Source organism: Phlebotomus papatasi, chromosome 2 (genome assembly GCF_024763615.1).
Source record: "Phlebotomus papatasi isolate M1 chromosome 2, Ppap_2.1, whole genome shotgun sequence".
Classification (NCBI taxonomy): domain Eukaryota; kingdom Metazoa; phylum Arthropoda; class Insecta; order Diptera; family Psychodidae; genus Phlebotomus; species Phlebotomus papatasi.
The window spans coordinates 37,211,236-37,226,931 of NC_077223.1; the positions used below are offsets into that span (position 1 = coordinate 37,211,236).

General features: G+C 32.8%; 3 protein-coding genes and 1 long non-coding RNA gene across 4 annotated transcripts; 3 read left to right on the forward strand and 1 right to left on the reverse strand.

The window, feature by feature from the left end:
• The first annotated feature begins 1,566 nt into the window (after window positions 1-1,566).
• On the forward strand, window positions 1,567-2,608 carry LOC129804069 (uncharacterized). Its single transcript, XR_008751934.1, has 2 exons — window positions 1,567-1,867; window positions 1,935-2,608. It is a non-coding gene; the product is annotated as an uncharacterized LOC129804069 (long non-coding RNA).
• On the reverse strand, window positions 2,297-9,990 carry LOC129804058 (septin-2). Its single transcript, XM_055851077.1, has 4 exons — window positions 9,901-9,990; window positions 9,018-9,278; window positions 8,681-8,867; window positions 2,297-3,439 (listed from the first exon to the last, which is right to left on the reverse strand). Exons 1-4 carry the CDS (start codon window positions 9,931-9,933, stop codon window positions 2,658-2,660), a joined length of 1,263 nt encoding a protein of 420 aa, XP_055707052.1. The 5' UTR covers window positions 9,934-9,990; the 3' UTR covers window positions 2,297-2,657.
• A 2,520-nt stretch (window positions 9,991-12,510) lies between these two features.
• On the forward strand, window positions 12,511-13,931 carry LOC129804060 (DNA polymerase interacting tetratricopeptide repeat-containing, protein of 47 kDa). The gene is made up of 2 exons (XM_055851080.1): window positions 12,511-13,706; window positions 13,786-13,931. Exons 1-2 carry the CDS (start codon window positions 12,640-12,642, stop codon window positions 13,883-13,885), a joined length of 1,167 nt encoding a protein of 388 aa, XP_055707055.1. The 5' UTR covers window positions 12,511-12,639; the 3' UTR covers window positions 13,886-13,931.
• An 83-nt stretch (window positions 13,932-14,014) lies between these two features.
• On the forward strand, window positions 14,015-14,569 carry LOC129804064 (cytochrome c oxidase assembly factor 6 homolog). Its single transcript, XM_055851084.1, has 2 exons — window positions 14,015-14,085; window positions 14,159-14,569. The coding sequence occupies exon 2, from the start codon at window positions 14,172-14,174 to the stop codon at window positions 14,433-14,435; it is 264 nt and encodes an 87-aa protein (XP_055707059.1). The 5' UTR covers window positions 14,015-14,085; window positions 14,159-14,171; the 3' UTR covers window positions 14,436-14,569.
• Window positions 14,570-15,696: the final 1,127 nt, after the last annotated feature.

The window sequence follows — 15,696 nt, forward strand, 5'->3', positions numbered from 1 at the left end:
AATGAATTTAGAAAAAGGATTTTTTGCAAAGTTTCCATATGTAACTGGTATGTAAAAGGTAAAATAGATACTTATTGATTCTAAAACGTCAATTTAACAAGAAATATTCTTTGAAATATTTAAAATTTTGCAATATGCAGTTAATATGCCTTTTTTGTAATAGTTTTTTGAGATTGAAATAACACTGAAATCTTACTGAAGATATTGTTTGAGTTATTACCTTGTATTATAACTAAACACATTTTATAATGCAATAAGTATTAATAAAGTCCTACAACTGTAAGAAAAGTGAAAATAATACTCTGGGTTATCTAAACTTGAAAAGAAAAAGTCAAAATTTGCGAAATAGTTAAGTTTTTCTTTAGTTGGCTGAGTGCTCGTTTTTCGTTTGAACCTCAATATCGAGGTTAAAAAATAATCTGAGCAAAAAGTTGTACATGAACGAAAATGTAGCTGATTAAATTCTCTATCAAACCCACAAAACAGATTGTTAGGGACAGTCCTAGTTTTCGAGATATTCTTGATCAAAGTTGCTAAAAAGTTCGATTTTTACATGTTTTCTGACATATTTGTGACTACAGCGCCCCTGGTGTCAGTTGTACGAACTTCATTTGTTCAGAGGATTTATCGGGCATGTAAAGGACAACAAATTGTTCCAAAGTAAGAAATAAATCAGTTCAGCAGATTCGGAGATATAGGCACCCAAGTATCAAAAAACGGAAAAAACCGTTTTTCGTAAATACCAGGCACAAAATCCAAATGAAATCAAAATGATAAGTATTTTCGTAAATCATTTGACCCTAGCAATAGAAAAAATAGCATAAGAACCCAGGGACAAAAAAAAAGTTTGAAATTGTTGCACAGTGTTATGATGTCGTGCACAAACCGATAGATTTCAATTAATGTAAATAGTCAAAAAAAATTGTTTTTCCCCGGGTCATATATGACCCTAATGACGCGAAAGAGTTAAGAATTCTGGATTTTAGCTTTCGGGATTTTGGCTTTCGGGATTTTGGCGTTCGGGATTTTGGCTTTCGAGATTTTGACCGGGACCAGTTTGTATGAGGGCTGATAAACATTTGAATAAATAGGAAGGGAAGTATATATTTAGAATAAAGAGTGGATTCCTCAATATTCCTTCGAAGGCAAACTATAAGATACAGTAGACTCTCTCTCAATTGGGCATTTGGGGCAAAATGTCATCCGGTTTACCGATAGATTTGGTCGTCAAAGCCTTTGTAAATTCCACAAAAAGCGCTCAATTATAAAGAATCACGATAAAATAGGAAGAACTACAGCGAATTTGAGCAAATTAGCTTCATAATTAAACGTGAAAATTGTTAACAAAATTTTTCGTCCGATTGAAATAGCCGATTGAGCGAGAGTGTCTACTGTATAATTGGACGTGAACTGTGCAGTATACTTAATTTACAAATATAGTTTCATCTTCAACAGAGTTTGGAGAGTTTCATTTCCATCTTGTCTTTGTAGTTTGTAGTGTATTAACGGACTTTTTTTTTAATCTGTTCTGTCAATTTATTGCCAACTTCAGCTTGAAATGAAATCCTTTCTCGAGAGAAAATTATAAGAAGTGGATGTTCAGTTACATTTGCTTTCTTTACTTACTCTGTTACTCTATCTTCTCCTGCCTTCGTTATTTTATTGCTACAATAAATTAATTATTTAATCAAACTCCTGTACCCAGAAGGAGTCCCGTTCTCGTATGCACGAGAAAGGGCACTCCTTGCTGCTATTACCTAACCTCATTCAAGCCTCCGGACTGAGGAATTCTCATGCTGATCTATTTTTGATCACATGGAGCTGACTATTTGACTTATGTTTTATTCATCCACTTTGAATCCTTCAGGTAGGTACAGAGACCTCATGATTTTCCAGACAAGTGCAGTGCATTAAGTTCTTCTGTTCTTTTTAAGGTATTGCAGTAGTATGAGCCTTGAAAGACATTCAGTGCTTCCGGACACTACGTTCAACTCCTCAACTCATTCTGGAGGGTGCAATTGCCCTAGAAAGATATTCAGTGCTTCCAGACATTACGTTGCACCTCCTTCAGGAGCGTCCGCAATAGCCCTTGAAAGGCATTCAGTGCTTCCGGACATTACGTTCAACTTTCCAACTCCTTCAAAAGGGTAAAATTGCCCTTGAAAGATATTCAGTGCTTCCAGACATTACGTTACACCTCCTTCAGGAGGGTCTAATAGCCCTTGGAAGACATTCAGTGCTTCCGGACACTACGTTCAATTTTTCAACTCCACAAAAAATATAAAATAAAAATCCCTTTTATACTTTGAAAATTTTTATATTTATTTCAAGAACATTTCTCTTCGATTACACATTAAAAAAGCAGCTTTTTATAATAATTAAAATTATGATACTACAATTTCTTTGATAAAAAATCTGTTTTTTTTTCAAAAATAATTTAGGACAAGTGAATAAATTTCCACGACCACAAACTCTTAATGTATATATTTTGTTTCTTTTTTCTTTTCATTTAAAATGGAAAATAAGCAGAAATATGCTTATTTCATAAAATGTTAGGCATATTTAGCTTGTTGGGAAATAATAACTGAATTAATAAATGTATATAAAATACGAAATGCATTTTTTGAGAAGGGAAAGAATTGTCTCAGGATGAGAAATTATTTCTTTTTGCTTTTGCCCAGAGTTAAAGTATGATGCGAAGCTGTGAGTTGAGCCTTACGTCGACTGAATTCAACAAATTCCTCCTCCAACTTCTTGCGAGATTCTTCAAGCTTTCTCTTTTCCTCAGCATGATCTTTCTTTAATTTATCAAATTTAGCATGTAAATCCTTCTCACTGTCCTTGAGCTCAGCCTCCTTCTCCTTGACACGCACAACAAACATCTGCCTCATCTCATCCTCCTTCTGTTGCAACTCCGCCAAGTGATTGGAGCGCTTAGCCTCAAAAGTCTGCTGAAAGGACACCGGCTTATTGTCACTGTCCACATCAGTAAATCCCATCTGTTCCAGCCGTTTCTGCCTGTACAATTCATAGTGACGCGTATGGGTCTTCTCACGCATATCCTCCATATTTGTCCGTATCAGCATCTCACGCAACTTCACAAAGTCACAGTGAGACTCATTCTCAACTTGCACAGAACCCCAGATATACTGACGGGCACGGATTTGCTTATTTCCAATCCGAATAAATTCTGTGCTGCCCACAACGGCAAATGGAACATGAGCATTCATCGATGTATTCACTTCAGCCACAGACTCATCATCTGTAGGGAACTGATAAATGTGCACTCCATTTGCCTGAAGTTCCTCAATGATTTTCGTTTTAAACTTCTGAAGCTCAGCCTTAGACACTGAATCAGCTTTTGCAATTATAGGTATTATGTTGACTTTTGTGTCGAGCTTCTTCATGCAAACCAAATCAATTGATTTCAAGCCATGTCCTGAAAAGGACATTAAACTTTCAGAAAACATTATAAAGCAGAATATTTTTTTAAGAAAATAATAATAATTTCCAACTTATTGTGATTTTTTGTTTCAAAAAGGACGCATGATCCCTAGTAATGTCGAAGGGTTAAACCACCAAGCTAATAAAAGTGATTAACAAAGAAACTTCATTAAATCACATTAGTCTAAGCATTCAAAATTGAACACTTCAATTTTTTGAATGGTTTTCTGAAAATTTACGAAATAGTTTAAATCGGTAGTCAATCAATTCACCAAAACAATACGAAAAAAGCAAAAATATAGTTCACGGAAAGCTCGGTCTTATGAATTCAAGCGTTTCCATGAATTCGTGGGTCCTTGTCACAAAAAATAGTAAAGCATTTTTGTGTTCCTCTGCTTCAATGTAATTGAGGAAAGAAGAGAACATTCTTATAAAATGATTGAAAAAATTAATCTTAGATTTTCAAAATTTTGTTTTCGACGTTTACTTCACTTCATGATCTCAAATATTCGTGAAATTGAAATTCGGAAATTTCGAGACCTTTCCGAAAAATCCAAATTTAAGCAAGTTTGTTGAAAAAAGGGGTCCTCCAATGTCGAAATTTTTTCGATTTATAGATGTCAATTGACGAACTATGTACTTTTACTAGCTCCAAAACATAACCGAAAATAGAAGAAATCATCGGAGATACTTTCGAAATACAGTAGAATCCCGCTATAGGCCATCGCTCTATAATCCACAATTTATCGACTGTTGATTTCAAAACACTGATTTTAAGTTAGGTTATGTTTTTTAGTACGCGACATGTAATGTTGTCATAATTATTTTAATACTTTTGGCAAATTTATTGAGTAGTTGTGAACCGAAGATAGAGGCCGGTCAATATTCGAACTTTGACCCCTTATAGCTCGGGTCAGAAATTTTCGATCGACTTAAGTTTTTTTTTTTCTTTGAAAGGGATAACCTGCGACTACAACATATTAAAATTACAGCCCGATGCACAAAGGAATTTTTGAGTTATTTAACTTAGAAAATTGAAATATCTTCATTTTAATAATAGCGCCCGTAGCGGTTTTTTTTTTATGAACTTGCGATGTTAGAAGGGGAAGTGGAATTTCACGAGAGCTTTCCAAAACGCCCTCACTTTTTAAATTCTGACAATTAGAACCAGAGTTATGGGCATTTTAAGAATTTTTTTTGGACCCTTATAGCTCGGATCAGGGGGATCGGGGGACCTTAAGTTTGGTATTGATCGAAAGCCCTAAGGTCCATCTATAACATACTAAAATTTGAGCCCGATAGATGCCATATCATGGCGGAGCCATTGAGAAAACAAAAAAGGGGGTATTCAAAATGGCGGAAGGGGGGGGGTCAATGCACCAAGTTGCAATTTTCATACGATATATAACCTTTGCCGAAAACCACAAGTCGATATCTCTTTTTGTTTAGGGGCTATTAAGCTCCAAAACCGGACGGACGGACGGACGGGAACGATTTTTAGCCACCAATTATATTCGTGATCAGGAAGTGTCAAAACACGTTTTGGCAAAGTTTCAGCTCGATCGGACGATATGAAATTTTGGTAGGATTATAGTAGATGGGATTATTAAGAATCTCACCTAATACAGTCCCCTATCTCTTGATTTTGTTTGACCCAGGGTACTTGGTCCCCAACAGATACTTTGAAGCAATATCTATCATTTATTCATTCATCTAGGATACTTTGCGAGAATTTAGTGAATCTCATTGAAAAATATGCATTTTTCCCAAATTATGCTTGTTATCAGTACATTTCGTCACTTGTTTTAAAATCAATTTTAAATAATTAAGAAACGTAAGTGGTTGAAAGTACCACTTATTCTTAAATACTTTAAATTAGTAATGATTTGTTTTATCTTAAGTGGCCAAAAACTGTTTATAAGGCGAAAAGAGCTGACTCTACTTTAGTTCCTTTTGTAAGTCTCAAAATACGAAAAAATGCAGGTATCTCTACATTGATTTTCTTGTTTATTTGCAGATAATAAATCATCTAAAGGAGGATAATTTGGAACATCAAACAGTCAGTGAGTAATTGAGGCAAACCAATTTGGTATTTCAATCTCTGATAATTTAGCAATTATGCTATTCAATATTTACCTTGAAAATTTTACAATTGATTTCTTTTAATCAAATTTAAATGAAGTTGTCGAACTCATAACTCTCTTCAATTAAAACAATTTCTTTTTCAAAATAGTTTTTCTCCAAAGCTTTCGACCTTGTTGTTTGTCTTTAGAAACTTTAATATTTTTTTAAAAAATGTCTAACGCTTGATTACTGCTACGGATCGCCACATTCGCTTTAAATTCCCCGGGATATTCACTATTTTAGTAACTTTTAGTACTTTTTGATATTTCTGGCTACTCTACGAGTTGGATCTCTCATTATAAAGCATAGTACATTAAGCGACAGTGACAGTGAGGAATTCAATTGAATAGTGAATATCCACAGGAATTTACAGCGAAAATGACAATGCGTAACAGTAATCAGACGATAGACGTTTTTCAAATAATCAAAAGTTTCTTAATTGACCCACAAAAGAAGACCCGCACGAAATGTCGGAAGCTTTGGAGAAATATTTGATTCTTTTTATTTTGAAAGAAGAATAATTTTCTGACGAATACCGGAAGAATTTATGAGAGCACAAAGTTTCCGTCAGACATCAGATACAGAACTCACTATTCTTTAAAATTTAGAATAGAATATTTAGAATTTTTATTATTAATCAAAAAAGGTTCATTCCTCTTACAATTGTGATAAAGAGAAAAAAATTAAAAGGAAAAGAACAGAAAAGTGGAAAAAAGTCAAAAAAGAAGGAAAAACAAGTGAAAAAAAATTAAAAAGCATGCTTAACCCTTTAACGACGAGACACTTTTTACGGACTGAAAATCAACAATAAAAATGAAACTGTTAAACATAATCAATGATAAGTCTTACATCTAACCTTGGAAAGTCCAACAGAGTCTGATTCAGTGTATTTTGTGCTTCTATGAACGATAGGGACAAAAATAGCCCAAAAATTAAAGTAATTTTTCTGACAATACCAATGAATAATATTTTTCGCTTTAATGAAAAATATTACGTATGAGTATTGTAGTTTTTATTGCCAAAAGGGTTTTGCTTAAAAAAAAATCAGAAGTATAAAAAATAGATAAAATCAATTATGAATTTGAGAATTTGAAAATTCGCGATTTTTTAGCTTAAATATTGACTACATATCAAATAGCTAGAGACTTGCAAAAAATATGCTAGATTCCTCTAACCTTCTACTTTACAATTATGTACAGACGTAAGAAAAAAATAACTTTGGGTAGTCAGGAAAAATTATTTTCTTTATGGGACACCGGTGTTCCAATCGTCCTTAAAGGGTTAATTGACCTACAAAAGAAGATCCATATGAAGGATCGAAAGCTTTGGAGAAAAATTTGATTCCTTTTATTTTGAAAGAATAATAATTTTCTCAAGAACACCGGAAGAAGTAATGAGAGCACAGAGCTTTCCGTCAGACTTCAGATACAAAACTCACTAATCTTTAAATAGAATAGAATATTTAGAATTTTTATTTTTAACTCTTTCGTCTCTTTTGGGACTCTGAGAGTACCCAAAGCAGCATATGAATGTTCTGTGAAAAACATTGTTTTTTAATTATTCAGAACGGATAAAAATTCTATTCTTGTGGATGATTACAAACTATAAGGATGTCCAAATGTAAGATATTTTTTGTAGGACCTCAATTAATTCCTGAGTTTAGATATTTTAGATTAACCCTTTAAGGACGATTGGAACACCGGTGTCCCATAAAAAAAATAATTTTTCCTGAAAACCTGAAGTTATTTTTTTTATGTTTGTACGTAATTGCAAAGTAGAAGGTAGAAGGAATCTAGGATATTTTTTGCAAGTCTCCAACTATTTGCTATACAGTAAATTTTTAAGCTAAAAAATGGCGAATTTTTAAATTCACATAATGAAAATTAATTTTAAATATTTTTTATACTTCCAATTTTTTTTAAGCAAAACCTTTTTGGGACAAGAAACTACAATACTCAAACATAATATTTTCCATTAGATTGAAAATTATCATTCATTAGTATTGTCAGAAAAATTAATTAAATTTTTAGGCTATTTTTTTGTCTTTATCGTTCATAGACCCACAAAATAAACCAAATCAGACACTGTTGGCTTTTCGAAGGCCAGATATAAGACCTTTTACTGGTTTTGTTCATTTGTTTAATTTTTATTGCTGATTTTCGGTCCGCGAAAACTGTCTCGTCGTTAAAGGGTTAAAAAATGGTGAAATTCGCTTGCAGCATATGCTGCGGCTCGGAAAGAGTTAATCACAAAAATAGGATTCATAACTCTTACAATTATGAAAAAGAGAAAATATTAAAAGGAAAAGAACAAAAAAGTGGAAAAAAGTCAAAAAAGAAACAAAAAGTGAAAAGATTTAACTCTTTCGTCTCTTTTGGGACTCTGAGTACCCAAAGCAGCATATGAATGTTCTGTGAAAAACAATGTTTTTTAATTATTCAGAACTGAGAAAAATTCAATTCTTTTGGATGATTACAAACTATAAGGATGTCCAAATGTAAGATATTTTTTGTAGGACCTCAATTAATTCATTAGTTTAGATATTTTTGATTAAAAAATTGTGAAATTGGCTTGCAGCATATGCTGCGGTCCGGAAAGTTAAAAAGAATGGTTCCTTAAGATTCAACACCCGGAAAAAATCGACGAATCTCATCCGCCCCTTTTTTCAGTCCTTGTTTTACCTTATTTGTGCATAACATACAGGGCCACGTTAAAAATCTAATCCATGGCATAAAATCCATAAAAAAATCTTGTTATGATTTGGAACTCACACTGAAGCATATGCTTCATAGAATATGCTCGTGAAACATGTTTCACTCGTTCCTTGAAACAATTTCTAAAATTGAAATGAATGTGAAACATGAAACAGGAATGAAATATTCAAATTTTTGCTTAATTTTTATTAATTCTTATACGTTTTTTGCTCTATGAAAAGGGACACCATTTAACTCAGTATATCTTGGAATTTTTCATATAAGAAAATTCATCTCACAAAAAATAAAAAAAGCGAGGAACAAATTCTTCAGGGAAAAATTTAATTGGGCGGAATATGATTTTTCTTTTAGCCCTTATAACCATTTAATTAAAAATATATTTAATATTTCGCACTTACCTGTTGGACAAATAAAATACAGACAAGCATGAATGCGAGCATCGTGATAAGTAGACAAGGATCGTTTGATCTTCAGCTCTTCCTGAAGATGAGCCTCAAACTGGGCATCAATGTAGTCCACAACAGCTTTAAAAGAGTCATCTTTGTTGATTTGGTCACCATATCCAACTGTGTCACAAATTGTAAGCTAGAAGAGAATAAAAAATATTTCTTTAATCAAAAAGCTGATTTAAGCAAATGGACATGCACTAAAAAGAAGACATCAAAAAGTGAAGACTAAAATTTTACAAAAAAAAAAACTTTCACAATTTCACTTTGAATTTATCTCATTTTTTACCTTCAATTTGACGTTGCTCTCTTGCAGTTCGTAGGTGTTGGACTTTAGCTTAACATTGGGAAGGGAATGAGGACTCGGAGATGACTCAAAGTTAGTATTGAAGAGAGTATCCATCAAAGTTGATTTTCCCAATCCCGTCTCGCCGATGCACATGATATTGAACACAAATCCATTCTGGACACTCTTGTTCACCAACTGATCTGGAAGGCTGTCGAAGCCTACGTGTCCTGCCAATTTCAGTGTCCTCATCTGATTCTCCACCTGAAGGATAACCATTATCTCAATCAACTTGATCAAAATCCTGGAAAGTTAACTTCAAAATCCAGAGAGAGAATGCTTCTTATGTCACAATTAATTTTCAACTACAAAGATTCTCTGAATTGCTTCCGAGACAAAGCGCACAAAATGGAATTGGGAAGAATAATTAAAATTCCATGGAGCAGATTTATTTTTATGTCAATGCATACAGAGAAATAACTGTGAATTATGATTGAAGCCCCCAATTGAAAGCCCACATCATTTATGCTTCTATTTATGATACACAGGGCATAATTTCCACAGAACTTCAAATTGTGGTATTCTTCCTCAAGCTAAATTGATTATTCTTGCAATAAAAATAGGCCCATTTCCAAAAGAAAAACAACAAAAGAGAAATGCAAAAAGAAATGAAAACAAATCACCGACGAAAATGAATAATTTTTCCAATAGGCCTCAAAGCATAAGAAACGCCCCCAATTTAAGCAACGAAAAAATGGTATTTCCTCCAATTAAATTCATTCAATAAAGGAAAGACTTATTAGCTATACATTTTAAGAAGTAGAAGGATACTTTAAAAAGATCAGAATTGTAATATTTAGGGAGAAAAGACTGTATTTTCACTTACCTTACCAGCAGCACAAACTTCTGCAGAAGCCATCTTTGTCACTGTGAGCCACTAATTATTTCGCGGCTACCTCATGCAACTAACCCGACTGACCTACTGTTTTGCTAGTGAGGAAAAGGTTTCAAAAACACCATAATCGAAGGATTTATTTTTATACCCTGTTTGACTGTCACGGTGGAAAAATGGCCTCAGTGTCGATGGTGTCGATTCACCAAATAAACCAATTTATCTATCTATTTTTATACCGCATTAACTCTTTCCGGACCGCAGCATATGCTGCAAGCCAATTTCACCATTTTTTAATCAAAAATATCTAAGCTCAGGAATTAATTGAGGTCCTACTAAAAATATCTTACATTTGGACATCCTTATAGTTTGTAATCATCCACAAGAATCGGATTTTTATCAGTTCTGAATAATTAAAATTCATTGTTTTTCACAGAATATTCATATGCTGCTTTGGGTACTCAGAGTCCCAAAAGAGACGAAAAAGTTAACACTTAAAAACCCGAGCCAAAAAATCACGTAAAATACCAAACTGGCATAAAATACCGGCGCTGATATTATCAACAAAAAAGCATCTTTTCAATAGTCTTTCGTTCTGTAAGAATTCTATAGCAGTTCTAGGACTCATAAATTAATTTACCACTAAATATTTTCTCATTTACTTATCATTTTTATATAATTTTTCTGAAAATTGACAAAAAAATTTCCAAGGTCAATATTTACAGATTTTGTAGCAAAAAGCCAATTTCCATTGAATTTCCTTTTCCTTAGCAATTTGGCAAGGATTTTAGGACTCATATCAAAAAATTTTATTGTAAAATTTTCAAATTCTATATATAGTTTGCGCTTTTTTTAAGGAAATTATATGTGAAATTCTAACAGTAATTCGAAAAAGAAAAACAATGAATTGAATTTTCACCTTATTTTTCTCTACTGTACCACTTTACAACAATTCTAGGTATTATATTATTTAATTTTTAATAATTATTTTAACATTTTCACGTATTTTTTAGGATTATTTCCAATCGTGACTAAACTCAAAAAATGTTAACATTTTTTTAGGTTATATAGTATAAGCTATTCAAATGTCCATTTCGGATGCCAACTCTAAATAAAAAAGGTGGCATTTTACGCCAATTTGGTATTCTACGAACATTTTTTGGTTTTTTCCCTATTTTTTAAATAATAGAAAAGTTATTAACAATTTTTCCACTAAACGAAGCTAATTATATTCTCTACATTCGTGTTATCACTTTAGCATAATATTGAATAGAATTCCTACTGTGAAGCTCTGAACTTAAAATTGGAGTAAAATGCCACATTGGGTTTTATAAATTAATAAATTATTTTTTTCATTGATGTATCAATAGATTTATTCGTTTTCTCGGATTTGCGAAAACTTTTGAGTTGTTCTCAATTTAGCGAAAAAAATTCTCAAAAATTAGTATTCAAAAACTTATGAAACCTATCGACCGTTTTTGGGGTAAATGGCAAACCACGGTAAAGTAGGAGACGTAAAAAAATGTTTTGGAGGAGAGCAAAAAATTAAAATTTAAAAATACTGAAAAATATATTACATGCATATTTTAAGAAATTCATAAAGTTTGATATTGACATTGTTCCGTTTAAATATGTGTTAATTTTAAACCGATCAATTTGATTGGGTCTTGTTTATTTAATCTAAACTTAAATTAAATCTAAATTTTCTTATTGTTTTAGATAGGAAAGAAGAATAGACCAGGAATAACAACAAAAACAAACTCAAGAGCAATTCAAAAAGGCTTTGGAAGCTTTTCGTCTCGCTTTCACTGAAGCTGTTTGTTTCCAATTAGAAAATATCCCTTGCTTCTATTTGGATTCATTTGTTTCCAATAGCAGTGTTTTGCACCTGCGCATTTTTCTTGTATATGAGAAGTTTTCAAATTATATTTAAAGAATTTTCACTAAACAGTAACCTTTTAGAAGAGTCAAGTAGCGAAATTTTGTGTTTTTCTTCAGAAAAAAATCGAACTTAATGTGTTGAATCTTCCGTCATAGTAAAAGCGTCTGGAAATGGCTCTGAATTAGGACATTTACTCTCAAAATATTTTCAGATTTCACTAACTATTTTAAAGCAATGACAGATTTTATTTTTAGTTTGTTTACGTTGACAAATTTAAGTTGCATTAAATTCCCCGGATTTCATGAAATTCTGATGCTTTTTTGAGTTTTAGGAAATCTTTCTTTGGTTCCTCAGATTTAGTTTTTTTTTTTTTTGTACAATTATTGTCAGAGTATTTTCTGTAAGTTATGACTTAATTTACATTTTGTTACAATGCATTTTCCGTACTCTCTTAGTTTGTTTAATTCTTTCGAGTTAGAGCAGTCAAACACTTCTCTAATATCAACGAATATTAAAAAAAATCAAAATGGCAGAAAATAATGCTCTTAATTATCTTCTTTAACCTATTAAATAAATTGAATTAAATAAATTGGAGGTCGTTGTGTTAATTCACCACTATTTCATTAATTTAAACTTAAAGCTTGATGTTTTATATCCCATGAAACACTAATACCACTATAATTTCAGTACGAGTATGACATAATTTATGTGTACAACTGGGCTGTTGTTTTGATGTGTCTATAACCTTCAACAAATAGACCCTCGTGGATAATTTATCGGCATTTCTAGAAAACAACTCAAACATTCTTTTATAGTTCACAATATAAAATTTTGCAGTTTCAAGTGTTAAAATGGCTAAGCAAATGAGTGATGAAGAACGTATTGAGCTGGCGGCCAAACTGGATAAGGAACTGGATGAATTTATTGATGGATTGGAAAAACGTCGCTACACTGAAGGCTGGCCAGAAGATCGCTGGCAAGAGGAAATGGAAAAACATCCTTTCTTCATGAAACGTCTCCCAGAAGTTGGAGAAGAAGTTGATCCCCTTGTCGAAGGAATGCAGCAACTTAAATATGATCCACTTGAGAATACACCTGAAGAATTGGCAGCAAATTACAAAGAAGATGGAAATTTTCACATGAAACACCGAAAATACCGTATTTCTATCTTCAGCTACACTGAAGGTATCCGTGCGAAATGCGAGAACAACGAACTCAATGCTGCATTGTACAATAACAGAAGTGCTGCTCATTTCTTCCTGAAGAACTACAGATCAGCATTGTTGGATGCACAGAAAGCATTAGAACTGAAACCGGATTATAAGAAGGCTCATATTAGGGCAGCAAAATGTGCTGAAGCTCTACAAAAGTATGATTTGTGTGTTGAACTTTGCGACCAAATCTTATCAGGAGATTCCGGCGAAAAGGACATTTTGAAATTGAGGCAAACCTGTTGCGCCAGAAAGGCAGAAAAAGAACGGCAGGAGCGGAAATTGGCTGCTGAGCAGAAAAGAAAACTCGATGAACAACAGAAAACGATTAATGAGATAAAGAAACGAAAAATACGTTTCGAAGAAATAGAAAATCAAACATTTACCGATATTACAATGGATATTCTAAAGCCAAAATATGCTCCAGTAGAGGATTTTCCTGTCTGCTTATCTCCTGATGGACAGCTCTGTTGGCCGGTAGTATTTTGCTTTCCCGAATACAATGTAAGTGATTTCCAACAGCAACTCGATGAAAGCTTCACATTGGCTGATTGCATTCAAGATATTCTCTTTGAGAATGAAGATCGTGATGAAGAAGGAAAGTACAATATTGATAATGTGAGGGTATACTATGAAAATACTATTCTTGGAAAGCCTTTCACAGCAAATCTGACAAACACTTTAAAGGAAATCACTCAATTAGAAACGTAAGTATTACTTAGAACAAATGAATTTTGTTTGTTATACTACTTTCGAAAAATTTTATGATTTTTTTTCTATTTATAGGTTCCTTGTAACCGCTGGATGTCTGACCTTTTATATTCTTCCGAAAAACTCAGATGAAGAAACTGAATATTTAAATCTCCAGAGAAAACCATTGAAATAATTTATCATTTCTGAGAAGCTCAATAAAATTATGAAGTATCTACAAATTGTATACTCGTATGGAAATGAAAAAGAGAATGCGTTGTCTGCTGGGTATACTGCAAAAGGCCTAATGAATTCCAGCCGGCGGATTTTTTTTAGCGCACACTTCATTAAAAAATCAGCTGTTTTTAACCTAACCTCAAAGAATCGGCAAAAAGGGTAAAAATTTTCATGTTTATCATTTTCCTATTTTTTAAATATTTAACTTAGTTTACATCTTGCATTTAAATAGAACTGATAGCAAAATGAGTGACTTCCCGACAAAAGAGGAGCGTACGGTATGCTGGACTAACAAAGATAAATACTGGGAATGCCTGGATAAGAACGCACCTACGCACAGCACAACAAGCGGAGCTGAAGAACCTGCTGCCTGTCTAGAACTCAGGAAATTATTTGAGAAAAACTGTCCAGGTCAGTGGGTGAAGCACTTTGACCGGAAAAGAAGTTATGAGCTGTTCAAGAGGCGCATGGAACAGGGCTTTGATCCCTTGGAGAAAAAGACTAAATAATAAAATTGGAACTTATTTACACCAAAAAAATAGTTCCAATAGCAACATTTTATTATAATGTAAATTGATTTGTACTATACAAATTTAGTTTGATGTGTAAACCTAAGATTTATTAAAAAACTTGCTGAATATAATTATTTTACCATTTCCCTGCAAATATATTACAAGTTGGATTATTTAGGTGAAGAAAGAAAATTGAGTTTGAATCTAAGAAGTAATTATTAAGTAATATGATAAAAAAATTTCTCTCATTTTCTTGAAGAAAACATTTAAACTTAAATCAGCCGGCATTTCTTTAGACGCCGGCGGACGATGGAATTATTAACCCGGTTGACCAAAGATCTTCGACCTAACAAGGCATCAAAATATATACTTAATATGGTTTCCATAAGGGAAAAGCCGAAATCCATTTAAGGAACTCAACTGTAAGGGCCGTGACAGACTTGAGGACTAGCCGAGAGACGGCTTAGCGTAATTATATTAGAAATAATGGTCTTCTTCTTCTTCTCTTCTTTAAAGTTTTTGTAGGGGCCGGACCGGACGTCTCTTGACATCCACACAGCCCGTCACATTGTATTCACCATTCACCACACACTTTTTAAATTTGAATTTTTCCGTTAATTAATTTATTATTATTTAGATTAGATTTTAGATTTCGCGAAATTTATTTTTATATCACTTTTCACTTTTTTTTTAAATTTATATTTCAATTTTATTTTTTCTGAAAAACACACACTTTTTTAACGTTTTCTGTTTCAATATTAGTTGCTATTTCTGTCACTGTTTTGGCTCTATTTATTTTTGGGAATTCTTTTTTAATATTGCAGTATTTTGGGCATTTAATGAGTGTATCGTCGGTTGCGTCTACCTCTGTCGTATCTGCATTTCTTTTGTGTCAGCATTTCACGCAAGAGGGGACGTCTGAATTGTAGCTTGCACCAAATGCAGATAAAAAACAAATGTAGATACGACAGAGGTAGACGCAACCGACGATATGTTGAATATCCTCTCTTTCGCCGCAAAAGTCACACTTGTCATCATCGGTTACTTTCATTAATTTAAAAAACTTCTTTGTGTATCCGTTGTTGGCTCTAATTCTGTTAAATGTTTTGATACTTGTCACACTCATTTTTTTGTATTTAAACCATGTAATTTTCCTAGGTGTATGTGCTACTACTTCCGCGTACGATTTTCCTTTTGTGGTTGTGATTTCTCTAAACTCTTTGTTCCATTTTTTGAATATTCTGTTTTGACTAATTTT